The following is a 14793-nucleotide window of genomic DNA, read 5'->3' on the forward strand; positions in this document are numbered from 1 at the left end:
GAGTGGTAAGAACAGGGGAATCAGAAGTTCAAGGCCAGCTTTGCTACATGAAACCCTATCTCAGAAAACCAAAATAGTGGGCTTTCCTTATATATAGGAAAGACTTTTGAGACAGGGTCTTACTATGTGGTGCTGGTTAGCCTGGAATTTACAAGATAGACCAGGCTGGCCTTGAACTGAACTTGTAGCAATCCTCTTGCCTCAGCCACCCAAGTGCCTGGATTAAGGGCTACAGTTCTTGGTTTTACATTTTTTATCTTATTTTGTTTATTTATTTATTGGGTTTCTTTTTGAAGACCTCGTTTCTCTGTATAGCTCTGGCTGTCCTGGAACTCACTCTGTAGGTCAGGCCAGCCTCAAATTCACAGAGATCTTCCTAACTCTGCTTCCCAAGTGCCAGGATTAAAGACATGTGCCATTCATTCCAGCTAAATTTTTATTTTTAATTATGTGTATATGTCTGGGTATATGCATGTAAGTACAGGGGCTCTGGGCAGACAGAGGAGGGTGCTGGATTCCCTGGAGTTGGAGTTACAGGTGCCTGTAAACTTCCCAGTGGATGCTGGGGATGGAACATTGGTCCTCTGAAAGTAGAGCAAGTGTTCTTCCCTGCAGATGCCCTTCTTTCAGCCTGGGACTACAGTTCTTAAATCCTGACTCCTCCTATTTACAGAACCTTCCCAGACCGCCTCCCAAAAGACAATATCAACTACTGATTGTGTGAACATAAAATGCATGTTCAGTCAATCCCTACAGCTTGGCTTTCAGGAGTGTATTGCTATTACCACTGTATAGAAAAACGGGCTCAGAGGCTACACCTCAAGATCATGCAACTGGCTAAAGATGGAATCTAGACCTGCATGCCTCCAAAGGGCACACTCTTAATTGTTGATTTACATTGTCTTCCAGGAGACAGACTACCTAGAGAAAGTTAGCCTATCACTCCACTAAGGTCATTAGCCTGAGTGAAATCACATCACACAGGCAGCAAGAAACATAGAAGCCTCCTGAGGAAGGAACACAGTGGCATATAAAACTGCCAAGTGGTCCAGCAAACCTTTACTGTGCTCCGATTTATTCTGACCTGGGCATTGAATGCTAGATGCTGTGGTACAGATACGAGTCAGACAAACATGTAGGGAAACACATGTGAACAGATGAGTCTAAAGAGCCAGGTGTAGAGAGAAGCACAGGCAGGGCGCTGGGAGCACACAGGAAGTCCTTTTCCTAGGGACAATGATTCTTCAGTCAATAGTACAGGCCAGGGAAAGGATGGAGGGGCAGGGACCACAAGCATGGAGTCATGAAGGACACAGTTTAAAGAATCTGGTGTGATTAGGACTCAAAGTGTGAATCAAGCAATGATGGAAAATAAGACTGGGAAGGGCCCCACTGTGTCTTGCATAGGACTTGGACTCCATTGAGACAGGAGTGAAAAGCTGCCTGTAGGCTTTTAAGGAGAGATGGTACTAGACACTTTTGCATTTTGTAAAGCCCTCTGGTAGCAATGCTCCATATGAATCAAAGGGAATAATCTAGGGAGTTCTCTTATCTGTCTGTGCATGAGCTTATACAGTCAGACTCAACAGTACCCGGGTATGTACATTTAACATCAATTGAGAGAGCGTGCATTAGCTGTCGAGAGAGAATAGTGTTTTCATTAGTGTCGTGTCGACCGTCTTTATAGAAACCTTTACACTTCTCCCTAGAAATATAATAGTTCATGCTTAATCCCAGGAAATTTGGTGAATGAAGTTTGCTGAGAAGAAAAAGTATGATGGCATGTTCTGGGGGGTCGTTTCTCTGTGAATTACACATAGCATACTTTTGCACTTACACGTTTTCCAATATTTTCACGATTGCATTCCCCTCCCACACTTGAAAAGGTAAAGAAGTATGTTTTCATTCTAATCTCTATTATTTTAGGCCCCTACATTTCTAGAAATGGCTTCTGAATTGAGCAAGACTCGTCTTTAACGTATGTGGGAGGACAGAAACACCGGGTGATCAGCATCTGTTCCGTGGGGGTTGCAGAGGATGGTGGTACTAGTCAAAGGCATATTGCCAGGTGAGCAGCCGGGAACTACTTTTGGAAGGGGGCAAAGTTCAAGAGACCGGGAAATCATCGGGATTCAAGTACTTTGAGTATGTCCAATACAGGTGTTAGGTTTCTCTGTGGGGAAATGCTCTTTTGGAGAATTGAGAATTAATTTGACTCCTGAGGTCTTCCAACTGCATGGGCATCTTGTGAGAAAGGTACCCGGCTGTCAAAGTGAAGTGCGCAGAGGCCTGGGTCTAGCTGTTGGGATAGGAGGGAAGGTGGCCAAGTGCCAATCTGGCCTTAGGTATGAAGGCGGAGGCGCGAGAGCTGGGCGCGTGGAGGGTTGGGAAGTGCTAGGCTTAGGGTCTGGATGGGGACACTTAGCGCATTGAGGGAAGCAGGCTGCGGGTGCCGCTTACCTTTGCGGGCCTTGTCTCCAGGGATGTTCTGGGCCCTCAGCCGCTGGTCCAGGACATAAAGCATCTCCCCGCCCAAGTTCAAAAAGAGCAGCGGCAGAGTCCGCACGGACATGATGCAGGAAACCCGCAAGGCAGGTGAAGAAAGAGCTCCAGGGTTTGATTTGGCAGCCTGGAGGCCCCTCCGCGTCCCATAGTTCGGTTGCTGGGGCAACGCCGCGGTCCCGAAAGACGAACCAATCAGAGAGCGGTTTGATGTGAGGTGGCCCAAGAGCCAGGGCTCATTGGGCTAGGTGACAAACACCGCTTTAGGGGATTGGTCCGAACGGATGCACGACGTTGGCCTCCGGGGAGCGCTTGTTTTGAGTTTTCCATTGAAGCCCACACGTCGACTCGAGGCTTCCGGTCATCCCCGCTTGGTGTGCCGCGGCACAGCCAGGCCCCAGCCTTCCCGCGGGTGAACAAGGAAAGTCAGCCCCAGCGTCCTGGGAGCCGCCCAGCCGGCCTAGAGTTGCGGTCCGATGTCGTCGCTGTGCTGCTCTAGGCAGATTTGTCAGCCACCTCCTAGAGATGCTCAGAGGAACCAATGAGATCACGCAAGCGCCATGAAGGCACCCTGAGCTATACAGTCCCTCATCTCGATGCGTTCTGTCATTTATATTTCCTTCTTAAACCCTCCCGGAAGCGATGCCACACCAGATTTCCTACTCAGTGACGCAATCCGGCCAGGCCCTCCCCATGGTTTAAGTAGGCTCCGCAGATGGTTCTCCACCTTCCGCTCCAGGATTAGTTTCAGTCGGTTCTTTTCAGTGGATTCCTGTAGACTTCAGTGTTTCTGCTAAGCATTTTCTCCTCCAACCACAGCAATCTTGAGTCTTGAGCTTTGGCTTCCACATACACCTCCCTGGGTCCTATTAATAGTCAGCCACCAAATACTTGTTCTCATATAATCTTTTCTCACTTTTATTCCTTAATGTTCCTTTCTGTATTTAAGTTCCTTCGTATCACTGCTCTGCTACACTGACTGCTGGACTAAATTTCAGGAGACATTATTTAAAAAGAAACAAACAGAAAACAACCCAGCATATTCCAGGCCTGGTGGTGGTATCGCACGCCTTTAATCCTAGCACTTGCAGAAGCAGGTGGATCTCTGAGTTCGAGGCCAGCCTGGTCTGTGGAGTTAGTTCTAGGATAGCCACCCCCTTCCTTTAATGGCTTCCTGCTCTGGTATCCTCCATATCACACTCCGTGGTTGTTTTCCTTTTTTCTTTCCTTTTTGAAATTGTCTCCTACAACTTGAGTTTCCTAACTCCCCAGTCCCACCTGTAATAAACATCTTTATCTTATGCTGAGCCTCTGCATTTTGTTACCAGCCTAGCTCCCAAAAGTATTTGAAGTTTTGTCAAAACAGACTTCCTTTCTCTCAGACTTTTCTCTCTAGAAGTGTCAGACAGTATATGGATTTTGGAATCAAGGCAGAGCACATGCCTTTGATCCCAGCACTCTGTAGATAGAGTTCAGCCTGGTCTAAAGCAAGTTCCAGGACAGCCAGGACTAGGGCCGTGTTTTAAAAAACAACAAACACTAGAAAGATAGGTTTGAAACCTAATCAGTTTGTGAATTTGAGTTCAAGGTCAGCCAGGCCAACAGAGTGTGTCCTAGAACTGCCAGGATTACACAGAGAAACCCAGTCTTAGGTCAGGGGACAGGGTGGGGGCATCTTCAGGATCTGAATATCAGGCAAGATGAAGTGCCCAAGTTGGCATTTAAAACAGTGCCTTTCCTGCAGGCCTGATCCACTGCTGTGGCTTTTCTCCTTACCCTCTAGTCTCCTGAAAAGTTGTCACTTGGACCTATAACACAGGACCTGTAGGCCACTCTAGGCCCATTTCATTAAAGTCTCATTGTTCCTGGAGAGGATAATCACACATTAATCTTCACTGCCCCCCATCCCCGCAAAGGGTTTCTTCTTCGTGTAGTCCAGGTGGTCCTTGAACTCACAACCACCTGCCTCTGCCGCCGCTGCCACCTGGCTTCATCTTCACTTCTGATTCTTTCTACCTACTCACCTTCTACTTCATCTCAAGGGGCTCCTGTGCCCTCAGGAGTCATTTTTCCCACCCTGACATGGCCCATTTTTCTTTCACATTGCTTTCTTGAGCAGTTTAAACTCTTAGAGAAAGGGTTTCATGGAGTTCAGACTGGCCTCAAACTATTTGTGCAGTCAGGGATGACCTTGAAATGATGGTTGCCCCCCTCCCCCAAGTGCTGGAATTACAGCCATTCAAGCACCACAGCCCTGTATCCCTAGGCTATTAAACACCTAGGGCTTCAGTTACTTTAACAGCTCCCAAACTGCTCCAGTTCAGGCCTCAGCCTGCGAGTGTTCTTTGGTAGCAACATATCTCTTTGTGGGGATTCCCTCCTCAGAATGAGGTCCAAAGTTCTTCAGTATGAATTGAAATTTTATTTTATTTATAAATAATTTAGTTAACTTTATTTTATGTGGATTGGTGTGAAGGTATCAGATCCCCAGAAAGTGGAGCTACTGACAGTTGTTAGCTGTCATGTGGGTGCTGGGAATTGAACCTGGGTCCACTGGAAGACCAAACAGCCAGTGCTCTTAACCGCTGAGCCATCTCTCCAGTCCCGAACTGAATGTTTTTACACCCCAGACCCACTCACATGCTGAAGCCCTAACTCCAATGTTTTATATTGAATTTCTGAGTCCCACTGTTCCTGAATGAGTACCTCTAGATTTCTTTCCCTTTTAACTTGCAGTTCCTTCTGCCAAGATGCCACTGTCTCTGCCCAGTAAACTCCATCTTTTAGGGCCCAGTCTAGGAGACAGTCCTACAGCTGCCCTGGTATCCGGTCAGCATTACCTCTCAGAAACATACAACATGACATGTTTCTATGACTGCATCCACTGGGTGAAGGCAGGGTCTCTGCCTCTGAGATCCCAGGGCCAAATGGAGAACAAAGTCCTCTTCCTCAGGCTGAAAGGAAGGCCATCTTCTATCATTCTTCAAGGCAGAACAGACTTTATTAGTTTTTTCTGGTCATGTCTGGTAGGGCTTGGGAAGGGTCCTCTGGTACCTCCTGGTTACGCTGTTTTTTGGCAGCTGCTGCAGCAGCTTTTAAAGCCTTTCTTTGCTTCTTTAGTTTTTGCACCTCCTGGAACACCTGGTGGTGGAAAGGGAGTAGGAAAAGACTTTGTAATTTTTTGCAGGGCAGGTCTATAGGAGCAATCTGGATGGAACCCCATTCTTTCTCTATGTGCTGGTGACCGGGCCAGTTCTAAGCCATGGTCAGAAACAGACAACTTCTCCCTTCTACTCTGCACCTCGGTCCAGGGAGACCGACCAAACAGCCAACTGTACTGATTCTTACCCGAATGCACAGAGCTTTCTTGGCCAGGATGCGGCGGTGGACCTTTTGGGCATGCAGAGGAGGTATGGTATATTCCACCCCTAGCTCCTTGCACGCCTTTTCGAAGACTTCATAGTTGGTCCGACGGAGGAGTTTGAGCATCTTATTCCTACGGTCGATGCTCATCTGCAGATGGCGTTTGTGGGCTTTGTCCTATAGAAGACTCTGTATCACTATTATTATTTGTTGGTTTGAGACAAGGTCTTACTCTGTACCCCAGGCTGTCCTCAAACACATGGTAATTCTCCTGCCTCAGCTTCCTACTTGCTGAGATGACAGGCCTAAGCCACCACACTTACTACTCTTAATTTTAGTATTCTATAAACTTTAACATTATTTACCATTAATGATGTATGGTCATTTCACTGAACCACCCCAACAATCTTATGCAAACACTACTATAGTTCTGCAGGAGGCACTGTCAATGTTCATAGTTACAGACAGGAGAATAAAGGTGTGAGCTGGTTTGACTTTCAGGACCCTGAGGTCAAGCCTTCAATATGGGTCTACCGACTGGGTGACTCTCCCCTATCCCATCTACTCAGTTTCTCCAGCACTTAGCAGACTGTCAAGATTGAGTAGGTCCTGCTCTGTGAGGGGCTCTAGAATTCTATACCTCAAATGAGCAAAAGTGATTTCTAAAGAGCATGCTCAACCAGCTACTAGAGTACTCAAGGCTAGACCAGTCTGTGTTCACAATTTCATACTCATTAGAAAACTACAAGTAGTTGGGTGTGATAGCACATACCCTATAATTTAGTTCTCAGGCAGCTGAAGCAAAGGATGGAGAATTCAAAGTCAGACTGAACATAGAGTCCAAAACTAACAGCAATTTCCTACTTCTGGCAGCTCTGTCATGCTCAGCTGAGCAACGAGTGGTTAAGAATATGGAGCCCATGCTGGGTGGTGGTGGCACGTGTCTTTAATCCTAGCACTTGGGAAGCAGAAACAGGTGGATCTCTGAGTTCAAGGCCGTGCTAGGACAGGCTCCAAAGCTACACAGAGAAACCCTGTCTCGAAAAACAAAAATAAAAAAAAAAAAAAAAAAAAAGGAATATGGAGCCCTTGGCAAGACTGCCTCATTTCAAGTCTCAGCCACCATTTCTAGCAGTGTCTCCTGAGGAATAATGTCACTCCATGGCAAGACTGCTCCTCTGGAAGATTCGAAAGAAACTGAAAGGAACTCCAAGGTTTACGAGAGATGATGCTAAGATCCCAGAGCACTGCCATACACCACACCAACTGCTAGTACTGATTCTTGTAATCCTTGCAGTCCTGTGTTTACAGATGTGAAAACATAGGCTCAGACCAATAAGCTTCCTAAAGTCACACCGACTTTAAGTAGAATTGACAGAGCTAGGATTTGAACAGGTCATTCTGACTACCCATGCATTCATCAAATGCACCCACTATGTGTCTGACGTGACCAAGGTTGGCAGTCTGTTTTCTTGACCACTAAAGACCCTTAGCAGAATCCTGTAAGGCCCCCTTTGTCCCTCTAGAGGCAGGAGGGGAGTGTCTTCCTACTAGAGTTGAGGTGTCACTGGCTTCTTAGGCTCCAGAGCCCTTTATTCCCAGGGTCCCAGGGTCCCCTCCCTCAGGCTACTGTGGATTAGCTGCATGTGAAGCCCGGGGTTTACCTTCCGATGTTTCTGCATATGTTCTTCATAACTGCGGATCCTGACAGTCAAGGCAACAACTGAAACCACAAACCACAGAGGATGAGAGCTGGGCAAAGAGGAAGGAAGCGCCCAGGGCCACCTCGTGTTTTAAAACCAAAGGAGTAACAATCACCAATGCTTTTGTATAGCTCTTTCTAAACGCCAAAGCACTCTGAATTGCAAGATCTCAAAAGACTATGGATTATAGTTCTACTAGAAAAGGAAGCTCAAGCAAAGGAAATTACTTTAATCCATAAAGGTCGTTATTCCGTCATAGCAAACAGCATTGTGTATGTGAGGGGTAGTGGGAAAAGGTGGCTGACACAGACTCACTATGACACTCGATCTGACCTTACACTTGCTATGTAGCCCAGACTAAACTTTTAATCCTTTTGCCTCTGCCTACTCTACCTAGAATTGTGGGTATAACACTGCCTGGCTGGTACACAGCACTCTCAATGGCAAAAGTTTCGTCCTATTTTGTGACACTGTGCCTCAGTGTTTTCATGTGCAAAGCTCACGCCTGAGAACAATGCGATTCATTCGATCACAAAAACAATGGAGGCATAGGCAGGTGGATCTTTGTGAGCTTGCTGACGTCACAAGTGCCAGGCCAGCCGGGGCTACACAGTAAGACAATGTCTGAAACAGTGGTTCTCAATCTGTGCATTTCAACTCCTTTGGGGAACACACATCAGATATCCCGCATACCAGATGTTTACATTATGATCATATCAGTAGCAAAATTAGTTATGAAGTAGCAACCACAACATAAAGAACTGTACTAAAGGGTTGCAACATTAGGAAGGTTGAGAACCAGTGGCTTAAAAGAAAAGAGACAAACACCCTAAAAACAACAAAACTGAAAACCCCACAATATGTTAATTAAGCTTATGGTTTTGTGTTGAATTGGACTGCACTCAGAGCTACCTGAGGCACATGCAGTCTGCGGGCCGCAGTTTGAACACACTTAAAGAACATTAAATTCAGGAATTAACTCTAGCATACATCATGGTTAATGATTCATTATTGTACTAGAGATCCCAGACAATGCATTAATCTAAGACTCTAAAGCTGTCAAGAGTCCATGCAGAAGGTGGCTGAGTGGGTAAAAGTGCTTGTGGCACAAACCTGAGCTCAAGCTCTGGAATCCATGGTGGAGAAAGGAATGGACTTGTGAAAACTGTTCTCAAATGTCCAGACAGGGTCCTTGTGTGGCACACGTGTACATGAACCCACACATCATATACTTTTACATGCAATAATAATAAATAACGAATAAACTTAATATCTACCCTTTTTCTGTGCTTTCATTATTAAGTTTTTAGAACTAAAACTTCTAACTTACAAGATGGAGAGGTGGTGTGGGGTTAAGAATAGTTGCTATTCCAGAGGACCCAAGTTTGATTCAAACGCTCACGGTGGATCACAACAGTCTGTAACTCCAGTTCCAGGGGATCTGAAGCCCCTTTCTGACTTCTGCTGACATGATGCGCACACACACAGTGCAGGCATACATGCAGGCAAAATACCCATATACATTAACAGAATAAAAAAAAAATTCCCTTTGGTTTTTTGAGACAGGATTTCTCTGAGTAGCTTTAGGAGCCTGTCCTGGAACTCACTTTGCAGATCAGGCTGGCCTCAAATTCACAGAGATCCCCCTACCTCTGCCTCCTGAGTGCTGGGATTAAAGGTGTGCACCACCACTGCCTGGCTAACAAAATAAATTTTTAAAAAAGTGAATAAAACACGAAGAGGGAGACAGTAATAAAAGCTGTAATGTAGGGTGATGGCAACAGGGACGGAAACAGATAGACACGGCATGGGGCCGCCAATTCACCCCTTGGCACAACCCAAGAGGGGCTTTCACTCACATTTAACGATTGCTATTGCTAATTCCAGCTGGAAACTAAAATAGGAATGTGGAAATGTCCCATGGCAGGGCATGGCAGCACTCCACAGATGTGAGTCACTGCTACTAGCCTCATCCTTTGTTTTCAGGGTGCGTTCTTATTCTCTAGATTCTCAGTCTTGCCACAATGTAGGGCAGTCTTCTGCCCTGTCCCCAGCTAGCTCTATCTTTAGAGTAGGAATCAGGGCCCCTAGAGAAGATAGGTGACCTGTGTGACTTCACAGAGCAATGGGCAGGACCAGAGTTCCAGTCCTCCATGTGCTCCCCTTCCCAAGCCACATCAAGAGCCCTCCTAGACCGGGTACCAGCTAGCAGACTCCTTTGTACCCCCACTTCCAAGGGCCCCTGGACCAACTTTGAGCCTCCAAGGTTCTGGGATCCTCAGGGTTTTCTGCAATCTTGTTCATCAATTGTTCTTGCTTGACTTTTGACTTCTCTTTCTGTTGAAGACAAAAATTGGAGGAAATGTGTTTGTGTATGATCCTCTAAGGACTAACCTTCCTGACTGGAAGGCTGCAGTTATGACAGCTAGGCCCAGAAAAACTGTATTCCCTGTGGCCTTGGTCAACCACATTGCTACTCATATTCTCATGAGCCCAAAGTAAAAAATAGAGATAAGAGAAATAGTTTGTTGGCTTAATAGCCTTAACATTTGCTTACTCATTCATGTACACACCTGTGATGTTTGAATAAGAATGGCCCCCAGTTCATATAGTTGAATGTTTGGTCACTGGGGACTGGTGTTACTTGAGAAGGATGAGGAAGTGTGGCATTGTTGGAGGAAGTGTGTCACTGCGGGTGGGCTTTGGACTTTGAGAAACCAAGCTTGCTCTAGTATCTCTGCTTATGGATTAGGATGTAGTTCTCAGCTACTGATCCAGTGTCTACATGCATGCCATCATACTCCCTGCCATGATGATCATGAACTAAACCTCTGAAACTGCAAACCGGGCCCATAAGAGTGGTCACAGTGTAAAGGTGACAAAGACAACATGTTTACTGCGCACCTACTGTTTCTCAGATGTCAGCGGTACCACGAAGGAGCAAAACCCCCTCTCTTCTCAGTGCTTGCTTTGGACAGAGCCTGACACCAGGATGAACGTTCTAACTGGGGAAGCCTGGGCTGTAGGGATGGAAGGGGTTCCCAGGGAGTGGACTGAGGGAGGCCAAGACTTAGGGTAGCACAGGAACTCACCTTGTTGGCCATTTCCAAAGACAAAATTCTTTTCACAACATCATCAACCCTGTGGAAAAAACAGAGCAATGAGACAAGTACTGGGAAGGGGAAGAAATGCTTTTTCCTTTAAAAAAATTTATGTATTTATATGTGTGCAGGTGCCTGTGGAGGCCACAAGATGTGTGACCCCCTGCAGCTCTGAGTTATAGGTGACTTTCAGCTGTCTGGTATGGGTGCTGGGAACAAAACTTGTGTCCTCTGGACAAGTAGCAACACTCTAACTAGACGACTAAGCCATCTAGCTAGTCCAGCTACTAGTCATTTAAACTAGACAGTAGTTTAAAAAGGGAAAATGGGAAAGAGAGACCTTATCTTAAAGGTGGTAGTCCTGGAGAGATGGCTCAGTGGTTAAAAGCACTTGGTGCTCTTGCAGAGGACCCAAGTTTAGTTTCCAGTCCCCCGCTTGGTGGCTTATAACCATATATAACTCCAGTTACAGGGGATCCAATGCCCTCTTCTGACCATTGTATGTACTAGGCACACATGTGGTACATAAACATATATGTGGGCAAAACATACACATAAATAAATTTAAAAAATCAAAACAAAAGTCAAAAAACAAACAAACAAACAAAAACCAAGAACGGGGCTGATCAGATGTATAAAGGTGCTGTTAAGCCTGACCACAGAACCATAAGACTCTAACGAACTGACTCCACAGAGCTGTCTTCCGATCTCCACACGTGAGCTGGATAGATGTCGTCTCTGCTCCCATCATTCACACACACACAGTAGTAAATAAAAATAAAAAAATAGGCACTGGAAAGATGGTTCAGTGGTTAAGAGCTAGTGTTTGGTTCCCAGCACCCACATCAACAGGCTCACAACCTCCTGTGATTCCAGCTCTATTGCCTTCTTCTGGCCCTTGTGGGCACTCACACATATGGGCACATATATACATGCTGACACATGCACATAATTAAAATAATTGTTAATAAGATTTAAAAAGCAAGAATAGCTGGGTGGTGGTGGCACACACCTTTAATCCCAGCATTTGGAAGGCAGAGGCAGGCGGATCTCTGAGTTTGAGGCCAGCCTGGTCTACAGAGCCTGTCCAGGACAGGCTCCAAAGTCACACAGAGAAATCCTGTCTTCTCAAAAAACAAAACCAAAACAAAACAGAAAAAGTAAGAACAGCCGGGCAGTAGTGGCGCACACCTTTAATGTCAGCACTTGGGAGGGAGAGGCAGGTGGATCTCTGTGAGTTTGAGGTCAGCCTAGTCTACAAGAGATAGTTCCAGGACAGGCTCCAAAGCTACAGAGAAACCCTGTCTTAAAAAATTAAAAAAAAAAAAAAAAATCAAAAAAAAAAAAAAAAGAAAGAAAGAAAGAAAGAAAGAAAGAAAGAAAGAAAGAAACAATGGCAATGACAGTTACTTCTATAAGAAATGCAGCTCTCCAGAAGTGGGCAGTCATTTCTCAGGGACTCAAGGGCAACATGGCTCTTGTTTGCTGGGCTGAAGACAGCATTAGACAATTGGGGCTGTTGGCTTGAGTGTTCTGGTTTTGTCTTGGGGAAGGCAGAGAAAGGATATCCATCTCAGCTGGACATCTGGACATAGCCAGACTGCCCAGTAGACAAGGCTAGAGCCAGCCCAGCTCCCACTGGACAGGGGCTGAGAAGGATTTAAGTGCTAACTCTGTCCCTTAGATGTGTACCACAGACCATGTATAATTCAATACAAATAGGATTCAATTTCCTTCCTCACGGGGCGTTTGTGAGGTCAAGAGAAGACAGACTTCTACCAAGACCAGTAGAGCATGTGAGTTCTTTGTCATCTATTGACACCAGGTCTTCACTCAGAGAACCAGGAAGAAAAGGGTAGTTGAGCTCCATGAGCACCAGCCGCCCATCTGAGCCCACCGTACTGGGGGTGCTTCCCAGTGCTCACTCCACCCAGGGCCCCACATAATCAAACTTCAAGAACAACAGGGCAAGGCTGTAAGTCCCCCTTCCCTCACTCCCTGTCCACCCTCCTAGGACCCCTGTGTCCTCCAGTATGTTTCTCCCTGCGTACTTCTCCATGCTGGGAAGGATGCTGTTGTATTCTCTGATGAACGTGGAAGGGGGTGGCTCATCATCTCGGCTGGGCTGAACTGTCAAATACAGGAATGGAATGGAAGACAGGGTTAACTCTCATTCTCCCAGGCTCTCCTCTCATTCACTCCCCCCAAATCTGTGAGAAATGCCTGGGGTCTCAACAGGGCAATGAACAGATCTATGCTCAGTTTCTCTTCTGCAAGCCCTGTGGGCACCTGTTTCATATGCCACACTGCAAACAGATGGTTCTTTTTTTAAAATTTATTTGTTTTTATTTTATGGTGCATTGGTGTTTTGCTTGCATGTTTGTCTGAGCTTGGAGTTACAGACAGTTGTGAGTTGTCATGTGGGTGCTGGGAATTGAACCCAGGTCCTCTGGAAGAACAGTCAATGCTCTTAACTGCTGAGCCATCTCTCCAGCCCCCAGATAGTCTTTCTTAAGACATGTACCGTGGCTGCACTTCTCACAAACCTACTTGGTTCTACAGTTCCATACTGGGATAGGTTCTCCCATGGACAGGAGTGAGCCTGGCTTCCTTTGAACCACTTAATTCCTAGTCTGATTCATGGTCTGGCCTAGAATAAGCACTTAACAAAGTTTGCTGGTTGGCTGACCAAATGAATGAAATAAAGAGGTAGAGAAAGTCATGTGGGATACCCCTCTGTATGTTATGAATATGTATTCAGGACAGAAGAGAGCCAAGGGGGAAATCCAAACAGAGAGAGCTGGAGAAAAAAGGTGGAGTCAGGGAGATATCAGCAGCCACTGGAGAAGCAAGATGTGAGGTAACAAGCCATGAGCCTCATGGTAAAATACAGAATAATAGAAATGGGTTAATTAAGTTGTAAGAGCTAGTTAATAAGAAGCCTGAGCTAATAGGCTAAACAGTAATTAATATTAAGCCGCTGAGTGGTTATTTTAAAAGCAGCTGCAGGACCGGATGGGAGGAGAAACCTCCAGTTACAAGAAAGTGCTTTGGGGAAACTGTCAGTATCTAGTATGGATGACCAAAAGCTCAGCTTTGGCATGCGCACTCCTACTGTGTCCCTGGAGTGCAACCCAGTACAGTCCAACCAAGATGATCTATCCTCTTTAGTCAGCCTCTGCTCAGCCACTAAGTAAATGACGCTAGAAGCGATAACTACTATTACACCTTACAATTTATTGAACACAGGGCTAAGGGGGTTTTTCATATATTAGCATAATTTACTCCTAATAAAAACGTGTTTCAATGGATCCTTTGACGCTCATGTCAGCACTGGTTCATACAAAGTAAACTAGCCTCAAATAACATTTTCTCGTTAGAGGGCCCTAAGGCATACTAACTTGGGGTGAGAAACGACACCCTTCAAGTCTGAGTGGCAGATAAAAAGCGTTCCACTCTAGAAAGGTCTGGTGTGGCCAGCCAAGAACTCACTCACTTTCACTAATAGTCCACTCGAAAACTCTTACTCCTGCCTCCTCGTTAGGGCTCTATACGACGTGGATGTAGGGGGGCTTGTGGCCCGCCACTTTGCACTCCACCTCTGTCCCTTGTCCACCCCAAGCTGTCCCGGCGGTGTCTCTTCCGCGTCCAGTGTCAGCCTAGCCCTCCTACCTGGTTTCTGGGTGGCGTATGCACGGGTGGCAAGCAGGAGACCTATGCAGAACAGAAAAAGCTGAGACCCATTTCCTTCCGCAGCCCGACACGACCCTCCTACCACGGACTGCGTGCACTTGCACCCAACTCCCACTTCGTCACTCCTTTCCGAGCCACCACCCTTAGCTTCGCATCCAGCCACTGCCTCTCTCCAGTCTCCGGGTGCCTGGCACCCTCCATCCTCGCCCAGCTCCCCTGCCCCCCGCTCGGCGGCTCACTCGGAGTCTGCAGGCCGCAGCGTGCTGAGGGCAGATTGGCGCTTCCTCCGCCCCGCAGCGCAGACCCCGGAGCCTGTGCCACTGCCTGGGCACGAACGGAGCTCAGCGCGCGCCACGCCGCCCGCAGCATGGTGACTCCTGACCCGCGGGCCTGCGCCGCCATTGACCGCTCTGCGGCGGGGCCGGTTACAT

General features: G+C 46.7%; 2 protein-coding genes across 3 annotated transcripts in view; both read right to left on the bottom strand.

Moving 5' to 3' along the window:
- The window catches only part of Oscp1 (organic solute carrier partner 1), a 30316-nt gene extending 27198 nt beyond the window's left edge, over nucleotides 1-3118 (bottom strand). Inside the window, exon 1 of one of the 2 annotated variants that reach the window (XM_048434443.3) lies at nucleotides 2461-3118. In XM_048434443.3, coding sequence (XP_048290400.3) covers nucleotides 2461-2572 — 112 coding nt within the window. In that variant the 5' untranslated portion in view covers nucleotides 2573-3118. The remainder of the gene's footprint in view (nucleotides 1-2460) is intronic. The other variant, XM_048434444.3, reaches the window with a different exon arrangement.
- A 1793-nt stretch (nucleotides 3119-4911) lies between these two features.
- On the bottom strand, nucleotides 4912-14793 carry Mrps15 (mitochondrial ribosomal protein S15). The gene is made up of 8 exons (XM_048434445.3): nucleotides 14602-14793; nucleotides 14342-14383; nucleotides 12721-12799; nucleotides 10661-10709; nucleotides 9821-9905; nucleotides 7530-7588; nucleotides 5851-6042; nucleotides 4912-5643 (listed from the first exon to the last, which is right to left on the bottom strand). The coding sequence occupies exons 1-8, from the start codon at nucleotides 14762-14764 to the stop codon at nucleotides 5506-5508; spliced, it is 807 nt and encodes a 268-aa protein (XP_048290402.1). The 5' UTR covers nucleotides 14765-14793; the 3' UTR covers nucleotides 4912-5505.

The sequence above is a fragment of the Myodes glareolus genome, chromosome 3, assembly GCF_982192425.1.
Source record: "Myodes glareolus chromosome 3, mMyoGla1.1, whole genome shotgun sequence".
NCBI classification, from domain to species: Eukaryota; Metazoa; Chordata; class Mammalia; order Rodentia; family Cricetidae; genus Myodes; species Myodes glareolus.